General features: G+C 39.9%; 1 protein-coding gene across 3 annotated transcripts in view; it reads left to right on the top strand.

Moving 5' to 3' along the window:
• Positions 1–17335, top strand: part of LOC119721892 (cadherin EGF LAG seven-pass G-type receptor 1-like) — an 85635-nt gene that overhangs the window by 25407 nt on the left and 42893 nt on the right. For all 3 annotated transcript variants that reach the window (XM_038191836.1, XM_038191833.1, XM_038191834.1), the window contains exons 2-3: positions 752–974; positions 2104–2308. In XM_038191836.1, coding sequence (XP_038047764.1) covers positions 752–974; positions 2104–2308 — 428 coding nt within the window. The remainder of the gene's footprint in view (positions 1–751; positions 975–2103; positions 2309–17335) is intronic.

Here is a 17335-nt window from a genome sequence, read left to right as displayed (position 1 = left end):
CTGAAGCGCATGTTTTGTATAAGCAATCTGCCCAATGCAGCCCAAAGAAATTCTATGGAAATGGAATGTAATTGGGAAAGATGTAATTCTGTAACATCTGTGATGATTCCACTATCAATGCTCGAGTTCATTTTTGAACAGGAATTTAGGGAAAAATTTGATTAGTCTTGCATTGTCGTGCTTGATTGGAGAGACTCAGTTGAGGCCATTATTTATACTCTGTGTCTAACTTGTCGGTCGGTCTGTCAGTCTGTCTGTCAGTCTGTCTGTCAGTCAGTCAGCGACTCCGGCTGTCACAGGACAATAGGCTGGCCAGCAAAAACTCAAAATTAAATCTTCAAACTCAACCGTGTTTAATTCATTCCAAGCTTTCAACTACATGTTCCGAAAAAAATTGTTTGGTATGATACTTATTAATTAAGCTGTTTTTACAATATTTTATTTTAGGGTTGACCAAGTTTGTTCAAATATTACTTAGGCTGTATCCAAATCACTTGGCTATGACCAGCAATAACGCAAGAGTCTATGGAAAGTGGCTACAGCCGCTAGCCAGTGGCTTCCATAGGTGCGTGTGTTATACACAGCCGTAACCAAGGGATTGGGACACAGCCTTACACAGGAGCTACATGTATGTATGAACAGTAAGACATTGATTGAGAAACCAACATTGGCTATACCGGTACCTCTACATGAGACATTTCATATTTCACAAAGCTATAATCCCATTCCTTTCTCTCGCTTTCTCTTGAAGGTCCAAACTGTGAGGTAGACTTTGACGAAGGCCGCTGCACGGACAACCTGTGTAAGAACGGTGGCCTGTGTAGGAACTTCTTACTAGGAGGCTTTGAGTGTGTCTGCCTGGGGCCGGAATATGATGGGCCTCTGTGTGAGATTCGGACCAGAAACTTCCCTGACAACTCCTTCTTGATGTTCCGGTCGTTAAATAGGAGAGTCCGGTTCCAGATGTCATTAAGGTAAGATGAAATGCACTTCTGGCAAAAATGTAGGAATGTAGTAAAATGGTTCCTGAGTGAAATTTCTATTTGACACCCAAAAAACGATACTTTTTTTTCTAGCTAAGGTTTTCAAAAGGGAATTTGGGGTATGTTTTAGTAACTTTTAACAAACTGTCAGTCCATGGTTCCGCCAAGAACAGATGAAAGGAAGCTGACTGGGTTCATTTTTGGTCCAAATTGGTTGATCAAAGAATTGATTGGATGCTCCAGTCACTTTTCTTGTTTAACATGATGTTGCTGTCATCTGGATTTTTGCGCAAACCCTGACCTCATGGTAAGGTACATATGAGTGTATGGCTCCTGAAAGAATTCCATGGACAAAGTCATTATTGTCAAATAGGGGAGAGGGGTCACTCCGTGTCAAATCACCAAAAACATTTGGAAGTTCAAATCGCACCCCCTTCAAGTTGGTTCTTATTTAGTGTATGGGGTAATTTAGGCTGAAAAAGCTGAAACTTTAAGTTTTGGCGCCATCAGACCTACTGTTTTCGCGCTACTCACTGCCATTTTTTGCAATTTTTGCCAAAATGGGTGTGGCTGCCAAGTTTCAAATGACCATAACTCCATAACTTGTTTGCAAAATTTGTTGATCTTGGTTTCTCTGGAAAGGTATTAAAACATGCTAAGGAATGGAATCTAAATTTACCATTATTTGTCATGCCGGAGCAATTAGAACTATGATGACCTTTACACCTTTAGTTTGACCTTAAATTTGACCTAGTCAATCACCAGACCTTGAGACGAACGTGGATGAAAATTATATCCCGGCCAACATGTTTTCTAGATATATATTCAAAATTTGGGGTTATAAGATTTTTTTATTTGCTTTCTAGGTCATCTCAAAGTTGGCATACCTGTTGCAAAAATGTGATGATATTCCTATTCCGATTTGACACGGAATGACACAGAGTGCCAGTATAGGACTAGATATTGTAGCCCAATTGGTAGAGAACCAATACAATGTTGCAACTGTCACAGGTTCGAATCCTGCACCAGTCAATTTCATTGTTAAGCCATCTATTGATTTAAAGTGATCTGGTCAGCGTCGTTTAATAATTAGCTCAATTTCCTGTGTTTGTGCCTTCAGTTTTGCCACCAAGGTGGACAACGGCCTCCTGTTCTACAACGGTCGCTATAATCAGAAGCACGATTTCATCGCGCTGGAGATTGTCAATAGGCAGGTTCGATTCCTGTTCTCAGCGGGCGAGGTGACCAGTGTAGTGACCGCATCTATCCTTGGTGGCGTTAGCAATGGGGAATGGCATAAGGTGTCGGTGGATTATCTGGAACAGGTGAGTTGGTCTGTTTGTTTGTCTTCATGTCATGGTAGTCTTGTCTTTGTCTGACTATTGTCTATTTGTGACCAGCTGTGTCAAAAAAATGAGTCTCCAGAGCTGGTTTGAAAGTCATGACCATGGAGTGTGATGGCCTAGCGGTTAAGAACACCGGACTCACGTTCTGGTGTTTCAGAGGCAACAGTGACGTGGGTTCGAGCCCGCCGGGGGACACTTGTGCTCTTAAGCAAGGCACTTAACCATTATTGCTTCGTCCTTCGGATGGGACGTTAAGTCTTAGGTCCCATGTGTTGTATAAATGCACGTAAAAGAACCCAGTAAACACTTATCGCTAAGAGAAGGGGTTTGCCCCTGTGTTTCTGGCCTCCCGGATAAACTCCCACGTGGAGTATTTAGGAGAAGAACCAACCAAGAACCATTCAGGTTCCTTTCTTCTCACTAGAGAAGCTCATTTCTGTTCACATTTGATTAATCTCTATTGAATGACACATTCAAGCGTTCCATATTTTTTATTTGTTGATATGAAAATTCTTTTCAGTTTCACATTTGCATGAGTTACACGTAAGAAGAGGGTATGAACAGTGGTGTACTTGTTTGGAAAGAAACGTACAGATCATGCTACATCACTCCACAGTCCATTTTCTTCATCCGAATACTATAAACAAATTACACATGGCGAGGCTGGGCTTAGAAAAATAATCAGAAGTAACTAATGTAAATGCATCACACGGTTTGCACATAAAAGAACAAGCAAGTTGTAGTCCTGTAGCATGTTAAAATAAGCCTACAGACTTTCCATATTCAAATTGGATAGTGACAAACTGTCATCTGAACTTCATGAGCAGCAAACACTCATTTGTTTGTTTTTATCTGGCACGGTCGGATAATCTTTATAAACCAAACACGTATCATGTGAACAGACCGTGGAGCTTGCCATAAAGTGCACTGATCTAAGGGTTTGAAGTCAATCCAATATTAGAAATAGAAAGACAACAAAAGCCCCTGGCTTTGTTTTTGTCTTCAGCCCAAGATCCCCAAGAATCTGTGTGACAGGATTTGGTGTTTCTGTTGGAAAAATATGGACCAAAATTGTACTGGAGTCTGTACATTACTTAAGGGGACTGAAAATCATGGGTCTTGCACCCGAGACAAAACCGAGAAATTCAAAAACGAGAAATTCATACATGGCAGACACTTCTAATACATGAAGGGTTTACATGTATTTCCAAAACGCAATATACGCCTTTTTGTTACTTTCTATGGAGAACCGAAGTGTGATGTCATTTAGAACCAGAAAGTGTAGTGCAAACGAGTGAAGTACGCGCGCGTGTTGGTTCACGGACTGAATCACGCACTAATGTCTTTTTACACACATATTGTGCGCATGATGTATTCACTTCAGTACTCCATAGAATCCTGCTCTCTCCTAACTGCACTAAGTTAGTTTCTACGACTGTTATACAGTTAAATACAATTTCAGTGTGCAAAAAAGGGAAAAGGGAAATTTAGAAACAGCTGTTATACTTTTTTGGCCTTTGAAGTTTCATAACCGTGCAAATTCTTCACTTTATTCAAATGGAGATATCGCGTTTTGAAAATAAACACTTCATGTGTATAATGCCATTACCACCTTGCTTTGCACCCACATGAAGATGCAACAAGGTTGCCACAGTGAACATTTGTTGTATGTATTTTGCACCGTACAGTTCATGTGCATGTACACGTACCGGTACGTGGATGTGTGCAAACCAGTACGTTTCATTGGCCACACAGCGCAATCTACATGTAATATTCTGTAAAGCCGCCCTCAGGTCGACCTGCGATTTGCTTGCGTCGCGAGGTAGCCATCGCCATCAAACACAAAAGTCATGCTCAGGTCACAAAACTGAGAAATCGTGTGATTATCGTTGAACAAGTGGCATCTCACTTAATTTTGAAAGCCCACCGAAAGATATACTAGGCAAGAATTTCCCGACTTCACAATGTTTAACATGTACATTTGTAATGTATGCTCATGTCACCCATGACGACGACTCACAATAAAATAAGATGATCTGGATGCGTGCATGACGTTGTAAGTTCACACAGGTCGAGTGCGATTGATTCCCGCCTATCGTGAACAAGTTCCGTCGCGGTGCAAAAGTTGAAATTTGTCTACTCTTGCGACTGTCGATTTCGTTAGCGCCGACTGATGCCGATTGTCTTAATATCATCGCAGTTGCACTCAGGTCGCAAATAAATTGGTGACTGATATGTTCCCGATAGTCGTAGATCAGACACAGCTTGATCGTGAAAAGTCAGTGCTGACTATTCAGTGTCGTCGCAAGGTCAATTTGGGGCAGCTTAAAGTGTTTTATGCATATTTTATGTACTTTTATGCATACTTATATGCTCCAGATCAAACACACTTTATGCGCACATCTACATTACTCCAGATGCCAGTTACAATATATCCCAACTACATGTAGGGGACCAAAAGTGTTAACAGCTTGTGCATGAATTTGATATCTCAAGAGTGAACGACATACATGAAAGGATTTCACACCGCTGACACTCAACACCATTATGGCCATCTGTGCTCGCTTGATCCAAATTAAAAAGCCACTCCAACACTCTCTGTGCACATAGTGACAACACTTGATTAAAATTAAATCATTTGTTGACTCAGTTTTCTTGCTATAGTAGGTGTTCTATTTGTTGCTATTTTGTAGTTTTAATCAATGAATCTCTATTTTTTTGGGGGGTGTATAGGTGTAAATGAGTACGTTCTTCAGGTATTTTTAATAAATTTAAGATTTAAAAAACCCTTCAAATTCTATAAAGATGTCAGATTGGGTCAAAACTGTTTTTTTTCCAAAGGTACATTTGTACATAAAAAGAATCAGTCCAGCATATATTTATTCATGAACTGATTCTAAAAGAACAATGAAACATGGATCTTTTTTTCTTCAAAAAATGCTAGCAGAATTAATGTCATGCGCATACTTATATAATAAGCAATATTGAAATTGAAACAAAAATGAAGTTATTAACGGGAGTAGAATAACAGATACATGCAGTATACCCACTGTCATTCCTTCACATGTGGTTTCACTACATCACCACCCCAATCACTTTTCTCCTACAAATGCCCAACCCGGTGGAAACCATTTACAAACCCACATTGCACATAACTGTCTCCGCAATTGCCCCATGCCTAAATTTATCAAATCTTGGAACATATCCTCATGCCATTACACAGTATGTGTATACATGCAGCCCACAGCATTCATTATATGCCCTGAGTCAATAATATTGCATGAAACAGAGTAGAATGTTGCCTGTTTGCACAGCACTCTGGAGCCGCTGATCAAACTAGCCAAAGTAAAGGTCAGATTCCAGGCAGGCCTAGTTGAAAAGGCGCCCCAGCTTTGTATGTTGATTCTCTGAATTATCTGGCCTGTGCATCAGGCAGTCAAAATATTCCTCTTTGACAAGAAACGGCGGCGCAGGTTTTGGGAATATCTTGAATCGTTCACCTTTTCAAAAGCCTCCACTCATTTCCAGCAAAGTTGGAACTTGATGAACGTTGTAGTTTGTCCACTCTCAAATACTTCAGAAGATCATGTGTGTTCCTTGATGGAAATTACATTACTTTTTGCCCGAATTTGGCAGACTTAAAGTTCCATGTATACATGTACCGTAGTTGTACGTGTTCTACATAACCACTGAGGACCGACACACAAAGGGAGAACAACAGATCCTTTCAGTCCTCGGGCATTGGGTCTTTTGTTGGAAACGGTCCTCTGTAGTAAGTTTGTGTGCTTAGTCTATGGGAGAGTGTTATATGACAGGGACAAAGGGAAACACAAAGCACTGTCCTCGAGAGTATAGTAAAACACTACTGTGTGTACAAGTCTGTTGAGGTAATATAATTAAAGTCTCTTTTATCAAAGTTGATACATTTGAGAATATTTGGTATCTGCAATACAATACCTCTTACTTTTGCTGTGAAAATACTGAATTGTAATCAAAAAATGATCTGCATCTTGTGCAGCTAAACATTACTGAGAAGCTGTCTTTGTTGACAACAAATTGTATGCGCTGGGCTTCATTATGATGGCTGCATATTTCTGAGATCACTGTATCAACTTTCATGCATGTATGAGCTGTTTTCGGTGGCCAGACAGAAAGTCAACAAACCACAGCACCCAGCACCAAGGCATCACATCACCAGGGGATCACCAATGTGTGATATCTGATACCCAAATTGAGGGATTAACCATAAGTTCTTTCAAAGAAAGTAGCACCAAAAAACGCAAGAATGATAGCAGGACACCTATCCTGCGGATTAAACCACGAATGCTCCATGCCTATTGCTGACGGCTCTGCAAGCCACCAAAACGTGACTTTATCCATTTCTCATTTACTAAAATATGTTTAACGCTAAGGGCTGTGTTGATATAATACCGCTTATTCTTAATGCACAGTGCTCATTTTTTTCCCCTACCGATATGGAAACATGCATTGAGTAAAAGTTTGGTGACCATTTCAACGTGAGCAAATGTGACAATGATGTATCGCCGGCGAAGGGACCCAAACCCAGCAGGACGCGCTGGTGACAAAGAGAAATGCTGCTGATTTGTAGCTGATATTGTTCCCTCGGTGTGTGAGGGGATCAGTCAATTTCATGGCCAGAAGGAAGAAAAAAATGTCTTCACAGACTAACAATGGAATCCGTTGGAGGATACTGTTGGCAGACCGTGAATAATCCTTCTCCATCAATAGGTAACCAGGAACGGCTAGGCTGTGATTTCTATGGTCGAAAATCGACAAAATATTATGAAAAATTGGGAATTGTATGGGGAAAGTATAGAATTGGAGAAGATGTATTACATGCCTGGAAACGTCTCAGTGAGAAGTTCTGTTTGAACTTTTCTTTGAAATGGCAGATTCAGACTTGTATGAAAAGTTGCTGGAATAAATCCTGAGTATACCTGTACTTGACAAGTCGGGCGATCCACAATGCAGTGCGCCACCAAGAGTTTGCCACAGAGAGTCCATTTTGCAAGTTTACGGTCGACAAAACGTGGCCCTTTTGAACGAGTGTCAGTAGACAACTTGAGCTAATTTGTTATAGATTGGGGCATAGCATACTGCTGCCTTACAAAAAACACCATATTGATAAAAAGAAAAAGAGGGCAAACAGATACACATACGAAACTACTGACTGGACAAACTAACAATTTCAAATATCCTTTCAAATGTCGACCATCTCCCACAATGCACTGGGAAAAATGAACTCTCTGTGGCAAACTATTGGTGGCGCACTGCATTAGTAATTGTAAGGAAATACAAGGGGATACAGATTGTCACTTTGTTAAAAAAAAAAAGGGCCTTCTGATAATCTGAAGGGCTTTTGGGAACCTCCAAACAGCTCTATGCAGTATGGCTGGATTCTTGTCCAAACAACTCTCGTCCTTTAGATCAAGCTCCAGAACTCTTCTGCCAAACATCCACAGACTGAGATGAAAAGGGAAACACTAAACCCAGCACACAAAAAAAGAACTGCCCTCTTACAGGCTTTCTTTCCGTCACACACACAAAAACCAAGAATTGAGGGTATGTGGGAAGGCATTGAAAATCTGTCAGAAGTCCCAGCGGTTTTCATTGTGTCTGACAAGGCAGCTTCCCATGGGCTGGCCACTGTTTGCATGACACACTTTAGAATACTGAAAGCTGTTGGTTGGTAGTCCTTTCTTTATCTGCAGCCATACATCCACTGCCAGCAGTGTCTGTGACCCTTGAAGGTGACTGTCCTGAAAATTTGCCTACTCCACTCTCAACAAAAAGTATTTGAGTAGGCACCCAATTCAAGCTCAAGAGAGAAATCCCGGAGGATGTAAGGCATTATTAAGCCCAAACTCTCAATGCACACCGGCCAAAAGACAGGCATATAAAAAAAAAATGGAGTATAATTGATTGAATTGAAAGCACCTGTGAGGGGATTGTAGGGCACCTTCTATTGAGAAAGTCCAGTAGCTCCTTCCCCCAGAGGACTTTTAGTGGATTCTGAGTTTGGGATTGTGGAGCGTGGATTGGGTTACGCAGGGTGTGAAAGGGCTCACTGAGCAGTGATTGAGTGAAGAGGAATGGTTTACATGAATCTTGGCTAGTCAATCCATTGGAGATTTCATGATTGGAAAGGATATTATTGTGTCCAGTTTTTGAATTTTTTTTCTTATTTGTGCATAATCTGCTTCATTGCAATTAGAGTAATTGACCAATTTTTCATGAAGTCACAAAGCACTGAAAAATCATTGCTGAGCTCAAATAAGGCCATGTAAATTATAAACCAGTTTCTCATCTCTGCAAACTTCTTTTTTTCCCAGCCGCCTCCATTTTTTTATTTGCCGTCTGCAATATATCTTGCACATATATTATCAAAATGTTGTCTTTTCATTTGTTTCCAATAAAATTGTAGCTACTTTAGGAAGGGCTATGGGCTTACTGTATGGCTCCTTTGGACAAATGTTGTTTCAGCAAAATAGTCAAGAAAATTGAAGAATCTATCCCCCATCTTGGAAAACAAGCCATCTTAGGGGAAAAAGATGGGAAAAATCACCCGCCTCCATTTTGGGTTTGTTCAACATTCATCCCAATACAATGTATCCTCCAAAATCCAGTGACACTTTTTTACCATTCAGCCTGGGTCCTCCAAAACCACCTGGTCAAAGAAACTGTTCATTTTTTAGCTGAAAGAACTTACGTACACGTCTTCTGAAAAGGAATTTTTGAATACTGCAAATGTTTTGGTAGGGAAGGGGCTATTAATATTGCAAAATGTGTCTTTCGCACAAGCCAACGCACAATCAACCTAAAGGTTTTGAATTTTACCTGGAGTACATGTTTGCGTTAAGATTGTATTGTATTGAGCCCTGATGTCCTAGAGCATTTTCCACTTAGTGACAGTGGCTGTAACTGTAGACATTCAAAAAACATCGGTAGAGAATGGCATACTGCTTGCCAGGATGTAATAGCATTAATTGCAACACCCTTGGATACAAACACAATTGCTGATCATCACATGGGTTACAAGTGAGCGCAAATTGCTTCCTAGCCAGGCAATTAACAAGTCATAATACAGTCACACAACATTCCGTGAAGACTTACAGGGACCCTAACTCAATGGCAATTATGGGTCATTTTATAGTCGGGAGTATGTGTTGTGGATACTGTTTGCCTGCAGAGAACAGATTTTGAAAAGAGTTTTAAATACACTTTGCTGTTGGCATAGAATACTGTGGCTGGGACTCTTGAAAAAACACGGCAAAATTGAGGCCCCATGTTTTTGTTAGCTGAGGTGCAGAATAACTCTAACTGTTAAGCTTACAAAATCCATGTTATTTATTTTGTACTTACGAAACCTGCACAGGGAATAAGGCAATGAAATGTTTAGATGTGCCTGGGGGGGGGGGGGGGGAACACATCACAAAATACAATCAAAACTAACCAGAAGCAGTGTTATCATATCAAAAAAATTTGAAGATGTGCTCAAGATAGTCATGGTTCATATCTTTGGCTTTATGCATGTATGGTAGCTACATGTAACGGGATGAATAAGCCAGTTGGGTATTTCAACTGCGCGTGCCCTCAGTGATATGGCTCACAGGTCATTTGGGATAATCGAATGCTCAGAGAAGGTGTATGAATGCGCAAGGAGATGGTCGTCCGATGCTCGAATGGTCATTCTAGTAACACCGCCTAAAATTGCGTTAAATGACTTTTGACCTGGACTACCTCATTGAGATACTGAACTGACTTATTGGCTAAAAATTCACATCAGCTTCCTTGAAAATGGGTAGATACACTGCTGAAAAAAAAAATCAAAATATATATTTCATAAATTTATTAAAACATTACCTCTGCATGCATCTAGCCCCTTCTAAATGAAATAGTTTCAAATACAGGGTGAGTCAAAAAAAGCGGAACCCAAACCCCATATAGTATATGTCATATTTAAAAAATACGGAGCATCAAAAATAATAATAACTGGAAAGCCAATTTCATAAGCTACTTTTAGATGAAAAAATTACTGAAATTGGTCAATCCGTTCAAAGAATATCACCATTTAAACACAATGACCCTAAACCTGTCTCGTCCAAAAATGCAATTTTAACAATCGTCGTCACAATTGTCTTCAAACATCACCAGCGATGAAATCTTAGTTTAAACGTTAACAATATGCAACAAAGTCCTTTTGAAGGCCCGTCTTTTCAGAAAGTAGATTTTATAAATCATATTGTTTGCCTAACCAGGGTTGTCAATCAAAATATTGTGTAGTACAGTTGGTGACAGTTGTTGAAACAAGTATTCTGTGTCATTTTCTTTGTTGTTCCAAACAGTCAAAACACACAATAAATTGGTTTTGTTGGACGAGACAGGTTTTAAGGTCATTGCGTTTAAATGGTGATATTCTTTGAATGGATTTAGCAATTTCAGTAATGTTTTCATCTAAAAGTAGCTTTTGAAATTGGCTTTCCAGTCATTATTATATTTAGTGCTACATATTTTTTTAAATATGAAATATATTTTTTAGGGTTTGGGTTCCGCTTTTTTTTACTCACCCTGTATGTTACCTTGTTTATTGATTGAAACAAATCTGATGTCATGTACATGTACATGTGAAACATTGAGCACACACTATGGCATGCAACCAGCTTTTTGTCTGCTCAGTGCTCAGACTCTAGTGCAGATGATCCAAAACCTTTTGTGTAATAAGCTGGCCCAAATCAAACAGCCAATCGCATTTGAAGTGAAACAGTAAAGCAGCCATCTCTTCTGTTCTGCACTCAGCTTAACTAAAGGTTCACTTGATAAAAAAAAAAGAACTCTCGAAAACAACCGTTTTTTCCCTGACCACTTCAGACAGAGCGTTGCCATGCAACGCAACATTTATGACCCAAGTCGTAAAGCCAAGGTACAAAGTTCGCACTTGTGGCTCCATTGTGTTTTGGGAAGAGACTGGTTATGTGGTTTGGATGCCTATTGACCTCGGCACTGACACAACTGAGCAGGTCCAAGAAATTCCACTCGAAAATAATAGAAGATGAATTGTAAATGTGTGCGCCAAGCAAGATCAAATTAATATGTGTGGGTAGTATAGATTGCTAGTTGAAATTTGACATTCAGGTTTTTATGTGAATGAAAAGTAACCTATGGTATTTTTCTAACATAAAATCTTAAAAAGCATAACTGATTTTGTAAAATTGTATTGGTTTTAAGGCAAATGGGCAATTTCACAGTTACTCACATTACATTTTTGATGTACTTTTGAGTTTCCTTGGGCTGTAATTACCTTACTGAAAAGGTTTAATAACTGTTATCCCCATGGCAGATAGAGTAGACCTAGACCTACCTAAGCACCACAGATGACTTCCAGAAAAATGTGTTATGTATGATAAACAAGGCGCACAATAGTCACGTTACATTTTCGTACATCAAAAATGTTACGTGAGTAACCGTGGAATTGCCCAAATGAAGACATGTTCATTTCAATGAAAACGAATCCAAGTAAGTCAAATTTTCTGATTTTGCCAATGTTTTTGGTCACATTTGTGATGGATTTTAGACTTTCACAAAAGTGTCTTTCAAAAATAGACAAAGCCCTGCAGTGATTAATACTCCAGCACACAGGCCCTGTGAAGAATATAGATTTGAAATTTAGTTCCATAATTTTGTTTATTTAGAACTGTCATTTTGAGGATGCGATGTTAACCCAGCTTTCCTGCCGTATTACTTGTAATACTGTATGGTACATTTTACATTGACATCGTTAAAATGTTGGCTCCAGCACAATGACTTGTCTGTTTTATTGACATGAGTCATAAATTGTGCCTAATATTGAAATGACTGTCAACAATCTTGTGAATACAAATAATTCAATTGACAGTTGATGCTACCCTGTGTACAAGTATGAACATTGCACACTTCAACCGTACAGTACCTGTGCATTCTAAATTGACCCCCCCCCCCCCCACGGACCCTCTTAAATTCAGTGAGATTTTCTTGAATGTACATGAGTCAACAGAGGGCGGTATTTTGCCTGACACAGTGCAATGTTTGCAGTCACTTGTCATTTAAGGACTTGGAGCACTCACTGAGTTACATGTACCGGTACTTGTAGATTCATTGCAAAGGATTATGCATGTGTCAATGCCACAAATACACAGCAACTACAGTAAACATGTACTTGTATTTTCATGAAAAACACATTTTTATTGAATTCTTATGAAGCTAACAATTGGAGGGAGGTATGATTATCTAGTCTGTTATCATATCTTTAAAGATATAGTTCATCATTTGTAATTTGTGCATTTTGTTCGTTTGAAGCAACAAAAGTGCTCAAAATCTAAAGAAGGGTACTGAACAACTAACCTGATGAAGTTTCAGCTCAGCTTCAGCTGTATATTCCGAGAAAAACAGCATTCTAGGATCTCAATTTCAAATCAAAATTTGCTGAATCATGTTTTGAATTGGGCCTGAATTCAGCGTCCGAGACACGTTCTCACTGAGCCGATTGCAGCTACGCAATGTCGCGCACTGATCCGACGAATTATAGCAACCACGCGTGTGTATGCATTGTGCCAATGCTTTCGCGTGCTTCGCCGAATAACAAAACAAACTACTAATTTTAATTTCCTACAGTGCATCTTAAGAAGCACCGTTGGAAAGACCTTCTTTGGTTGATTACCTCAAAATGACAGTTTGCCAGAAAGAATAATTTCACAGGGAGTTTAGTCCCCTTACAATCTTTCAACCAAGTATGTTTTTCAACAACAATTACGCCAGTTACTTTTTGGATAGCTGCAAATGATGGACTCTGGCTTTAAGTCTTTTATATGCACAAATTCCCTGAAAATGATAATGTAACCGCTACTCTAAGGAGTTCCATCCATTTCGTTTAGTCCCTGATCCCGACCCAAGTTAACCATTCACCAATGCCGCCATTTCTATTCATCGATTCATCCTGCCTGTTCCACGCATTTATGCGCCCAGAATTATTCACAGTTTCCCCCCTCGCGTTATGCCTGACACTACTTCATCGAGTTCAAGAATGCCCACAGGCTACTATTAACAGCCTTTCTTGTGGGGGGGGGGGGAGTCTGACGCAGGGCTGCAGAATAGGAGAAATGTGGAGACGGAACAATTAGAAATTGATGAGAAGGATTGGCCAGGGATTGTATTCGGGTGATCAGTCAGCTTTTTTGATAGTGACCGAGGGAATACACGTATTTTGGTTAAGCTACGTACGTGTACATGTATGTGGACTAGTACAGCAATTATTGGTTGGTGACTTGCTTGTACTGCACGCTCCTCAAGATGCAACAATTCATGTTTCATATATACATGTACATGTAACTGTTAAAGGGAATATACAACATATGCAAACATCGAAAACAAAAGTACAATTTTTTTTACAAAATACCTCACTAGGATATTGGTAAATGACAGTCTAAAGCATCCTGTAAAGTTATGGCAACCGGTGTGAAGCCATTGTCAAGAAAAATGGTATTTTGTATAAATTTCCAACGGTGGTCGGCCGACCACCGCTGGAGAAACCTAACTATTTTTCAACCACTTCTCCAAATTTACCTTCTTTTTTTTCAGTCCAAATTTTGTTTGCTATTGGGCACATGTTCTTGAACAGGTGCAGGCCAGCTAGACTGGTTCCATTACCTTACAGTTTTCCGACATCTATAAGTTGACCCATTTTGTCTTTAGTGGGGTCAGGGAACCAGACTACTTGAACACTTTTGTTTTTCTTGGTTTTTCCAGCGTTTTCGAACACAAAACTTACATGTAAAACATGTCAGTGTAACAATATTTGATCTATATACTAACCCCTCAAATAGTTCATTTCTGAAAATTATAGCAAAATCCAATGATGTACATTCCCTTAATTTAAGTGACTGCTTGGAAATTTTATAAGAATATGTTGAAGGTTTCTTTTTGCCAAGATATTGATATTCGGTACATATACCGGTACTGAAATATTGTTTAAATGGCATGAGAGTCCGAATTCTTTCATCCTCTTTTTCAAATTAACTTAATTTTTTTTTTTAATCCAAAGCATGAACGGTCAAGTACTTTATTCAATCAAATAATTTAAATTGGTTGTTTTTTTTCTGTTAACTTTTTCAAACTACATGTATATGTACATGTACAGATTGAAATGAAGTTGTCATTTCATGGCTGACCACAGGCATGCAACTTTTCCTTGGATCCGCTGATTTCCTCGTTTTTTACTTCTCATGAATGCCATTACAAATTTAAAAAACAGTGTACAAAGTCTTGTGTGGTTTGGAATTTCCTCGTTTTTTCTAAATTCCCAGTTGCATGCCTGTGACCATGATAATGTTTAGAGAAGTCAAAGATGTGAATCTTGTATGTTGTCATTACAATGACAAATAAACGTTTTCTTCTTGAAAATAAAATGTATATCAGTGAATCTTGCTGAAAGAGTTGAGTGAAGTGAGAGATATCTGTCAGGAGCTGAGTATTCTGATCTGAAGGAGCCAGTTCCAGGACTCGGATGTTTAACAGGGCAACTGTTTCCACCGTGAGTGGTTTACCGGCTGAGGAGAGCAAGTCAAACTGAAGCGAAGAAGCCACCAATTTTCTGACGAGTGACCCGCGGGAAATTCCTGGGTAACAATAGAGGTGGAGCGGAGACGAGGCTCTAACAACCAGCCAGCCTTAAACTTGTAACGAACAAGGCAGAGGGAATATCATCAACCGAGAAAGATCCCTCTAGGCTTGTGTATGACTCACACATTTAGAGCCACTAAGGTATTGGCTGTGAAAACCGCCCGCAGCAGCCGCGGCTACGTTCATATTGGAAAAATCCTGAACAAACCGGGGCAATCCGAGAAGCAAATATTGCATGAATGTAAGTCTTATCTAAACACGGCGGATCCGTGCGCAGAGAAGCGTCTGTATCAGACCTCTGTGGAATCGTCATGAGACAAACCCAAACATTTATCCATCTGGATAATGTTTCAGACATTTTAATCTAAGTTTCCACGCTGCCGGCCGTATATTTTGCCTCCCCCATATTGGCGGGTTTGGAGTAATCACCGGGGATACAGATTTTGCAGAGAGACTGTTGCAAAATGACTCAGGGCACAGCTCCCCAAAATAAACAGGGACTGCACTGTGGGTAATAGATGACTGACGAAGACCGATGACTCCTCTACTGCTCCCTTACACACCATATATTTATGATAAACAAACGTAAATTCCAAACATGAAAAAAAAAAGCAGTTGGGGGCCCCTGACTTGATCTGATCCTGGGCTCAAAAACACATAAACATGTCCAAAAATAAACAGGCTCAGACGCACATACATGTAGAAAGAATCTTTTAAAAACCAATTTGTCAGTGAAGTTGTCGCTATGGTACATACATCTCTCGGTTCAGAGTCACGTATTTGGAATATTAACCTTGCTTTCCTTCTGTCTTCACACTTTTTGGTCTTTGTGATATACAGTGGAATACACGCAACCATTGTTGGCCACATGTCCTAGTATAAAAGGGGATGCTGTAATCATTGTTTGGACCACAGTTTAAGCCTCAGTAGTTGCCTCAGTTGAAAGACATTTGCAGAGAGATGATTATGTTTAGCCACCAAAAAAACCCAACTCACAAACAAAACTGTCATTGCTGTGTTTTGCTATTTTTTACTAAGCATTAAAGGTCCCTGAAGGTTGCAGACCAGTAAAAGAACCACCTTAGACCCCATTGGTAATTTTTTTGGGTAAATATCCCCACCAAAATTCAGGAAAAATACTCACAACTCTCAAAGGTGTTTGAGACAGACATCAAAAATAAAGCTTATTTGTTCATCTTTCGTGAGACTTTCAACCCCGATTGAAAATCTCAACCCTGGGCTGGAGCAGGATTGAGTTCAACCCGGGGAGAAATCAATCTCAGGGTTGATGTGGGGTTGACGCGGGGTTGAACATTTTCAAGTGTGAAATGCCGCATTTCCTCAACCCTACGTCAACCCTGCATAAACTCCAAGATTTGTCCAGTGTGAAAAGGCCTATAGATGCTGCAGTAAATCCTTGGGCCAGTGTCATGTAGCTGCTACTGCTATTAGCTAACCAAGAACAGGTTACCAACCAAATGTTATACATGTATCATACATAATTTGTTTGACTGGTACTCTGCCAATTTCTGCTAAGGACTAGAAAATAGCTCAGCAGTGTTTTCAGCATAACAGCTACGTATACATGAAATTTTTCCTTTAACGCATTTGCTGATTTTTATCCAAATCGCATGTACAGTCTGAGAAACTTGAGATGCCAGCATCCCTCCATCCCGCCACACTCATAAGATGATTACTAGAACACGAGCTGCTTCTCTCTATATACACTCACACACATAACAAGCGGGTTGTTGATGAGACTGTAGATTGATCATTGTTGGCATTGACATCGGAGGGATGTACTCGGTACCATTACCATCCCAGACACGCTGGCTGGTCAGGGGGTGACTCACTCATTGCGTCCACATTAGGACTAATTGGTTGATGGATATCTTGTGTCTTAGTGTTATGCTGCACCCTGCATAGAGGTCACTGCAAAGATGTGAAATATATCACAATCTGTGCTTATCACTCCTATCATGGCAATTTGCGTGGGATTCCCTTGGCGTATTAACAGCTACGATGCCGAATCACTGAATGAATTGTGGAGTCCTTTACGCAGAATCACTTTTGGCATGCATGTAGGGTGCATCCGAAGGACTTGGTAATGGCCAGGCCGGTGATAGATACTGATTCCACTTTTTATAGAGGCATGTTTTACTGCTGGCCATAGGCAAGTAATCTAGAAACTGGGCCTAATTTGATGGCTCTGCTTAGCACATGATTTTTTTGCTAACTAGAGCCTCTGTCTATTTCAAAGTGACCATAAGCAGTAAGTACAGCAAAGCACACTGAACCCCAGAGGAAAAGGTTGCTTGAATCGGTGCCGTAAGA

This window comes from Patiria miniata, unplaced genomic scaffold, assembly GCF_015706575.1.
Source record: "Patiria miniata isolate m_02_andy unplaced genomic scaffold, ASM1570657v1 HiC_scaffold_14, whole genome shotgun sequence".
NCBI lineage: Eukaryota > Metazoa > Echinodermata > Asteroidea > Valvatida > Asterinidae > Patiria > Patiria miniata.
Note: the sequence above shows the minus strand (reverse complement) of the source record. Positions and strands in the feature narration are given on the sequence as shown.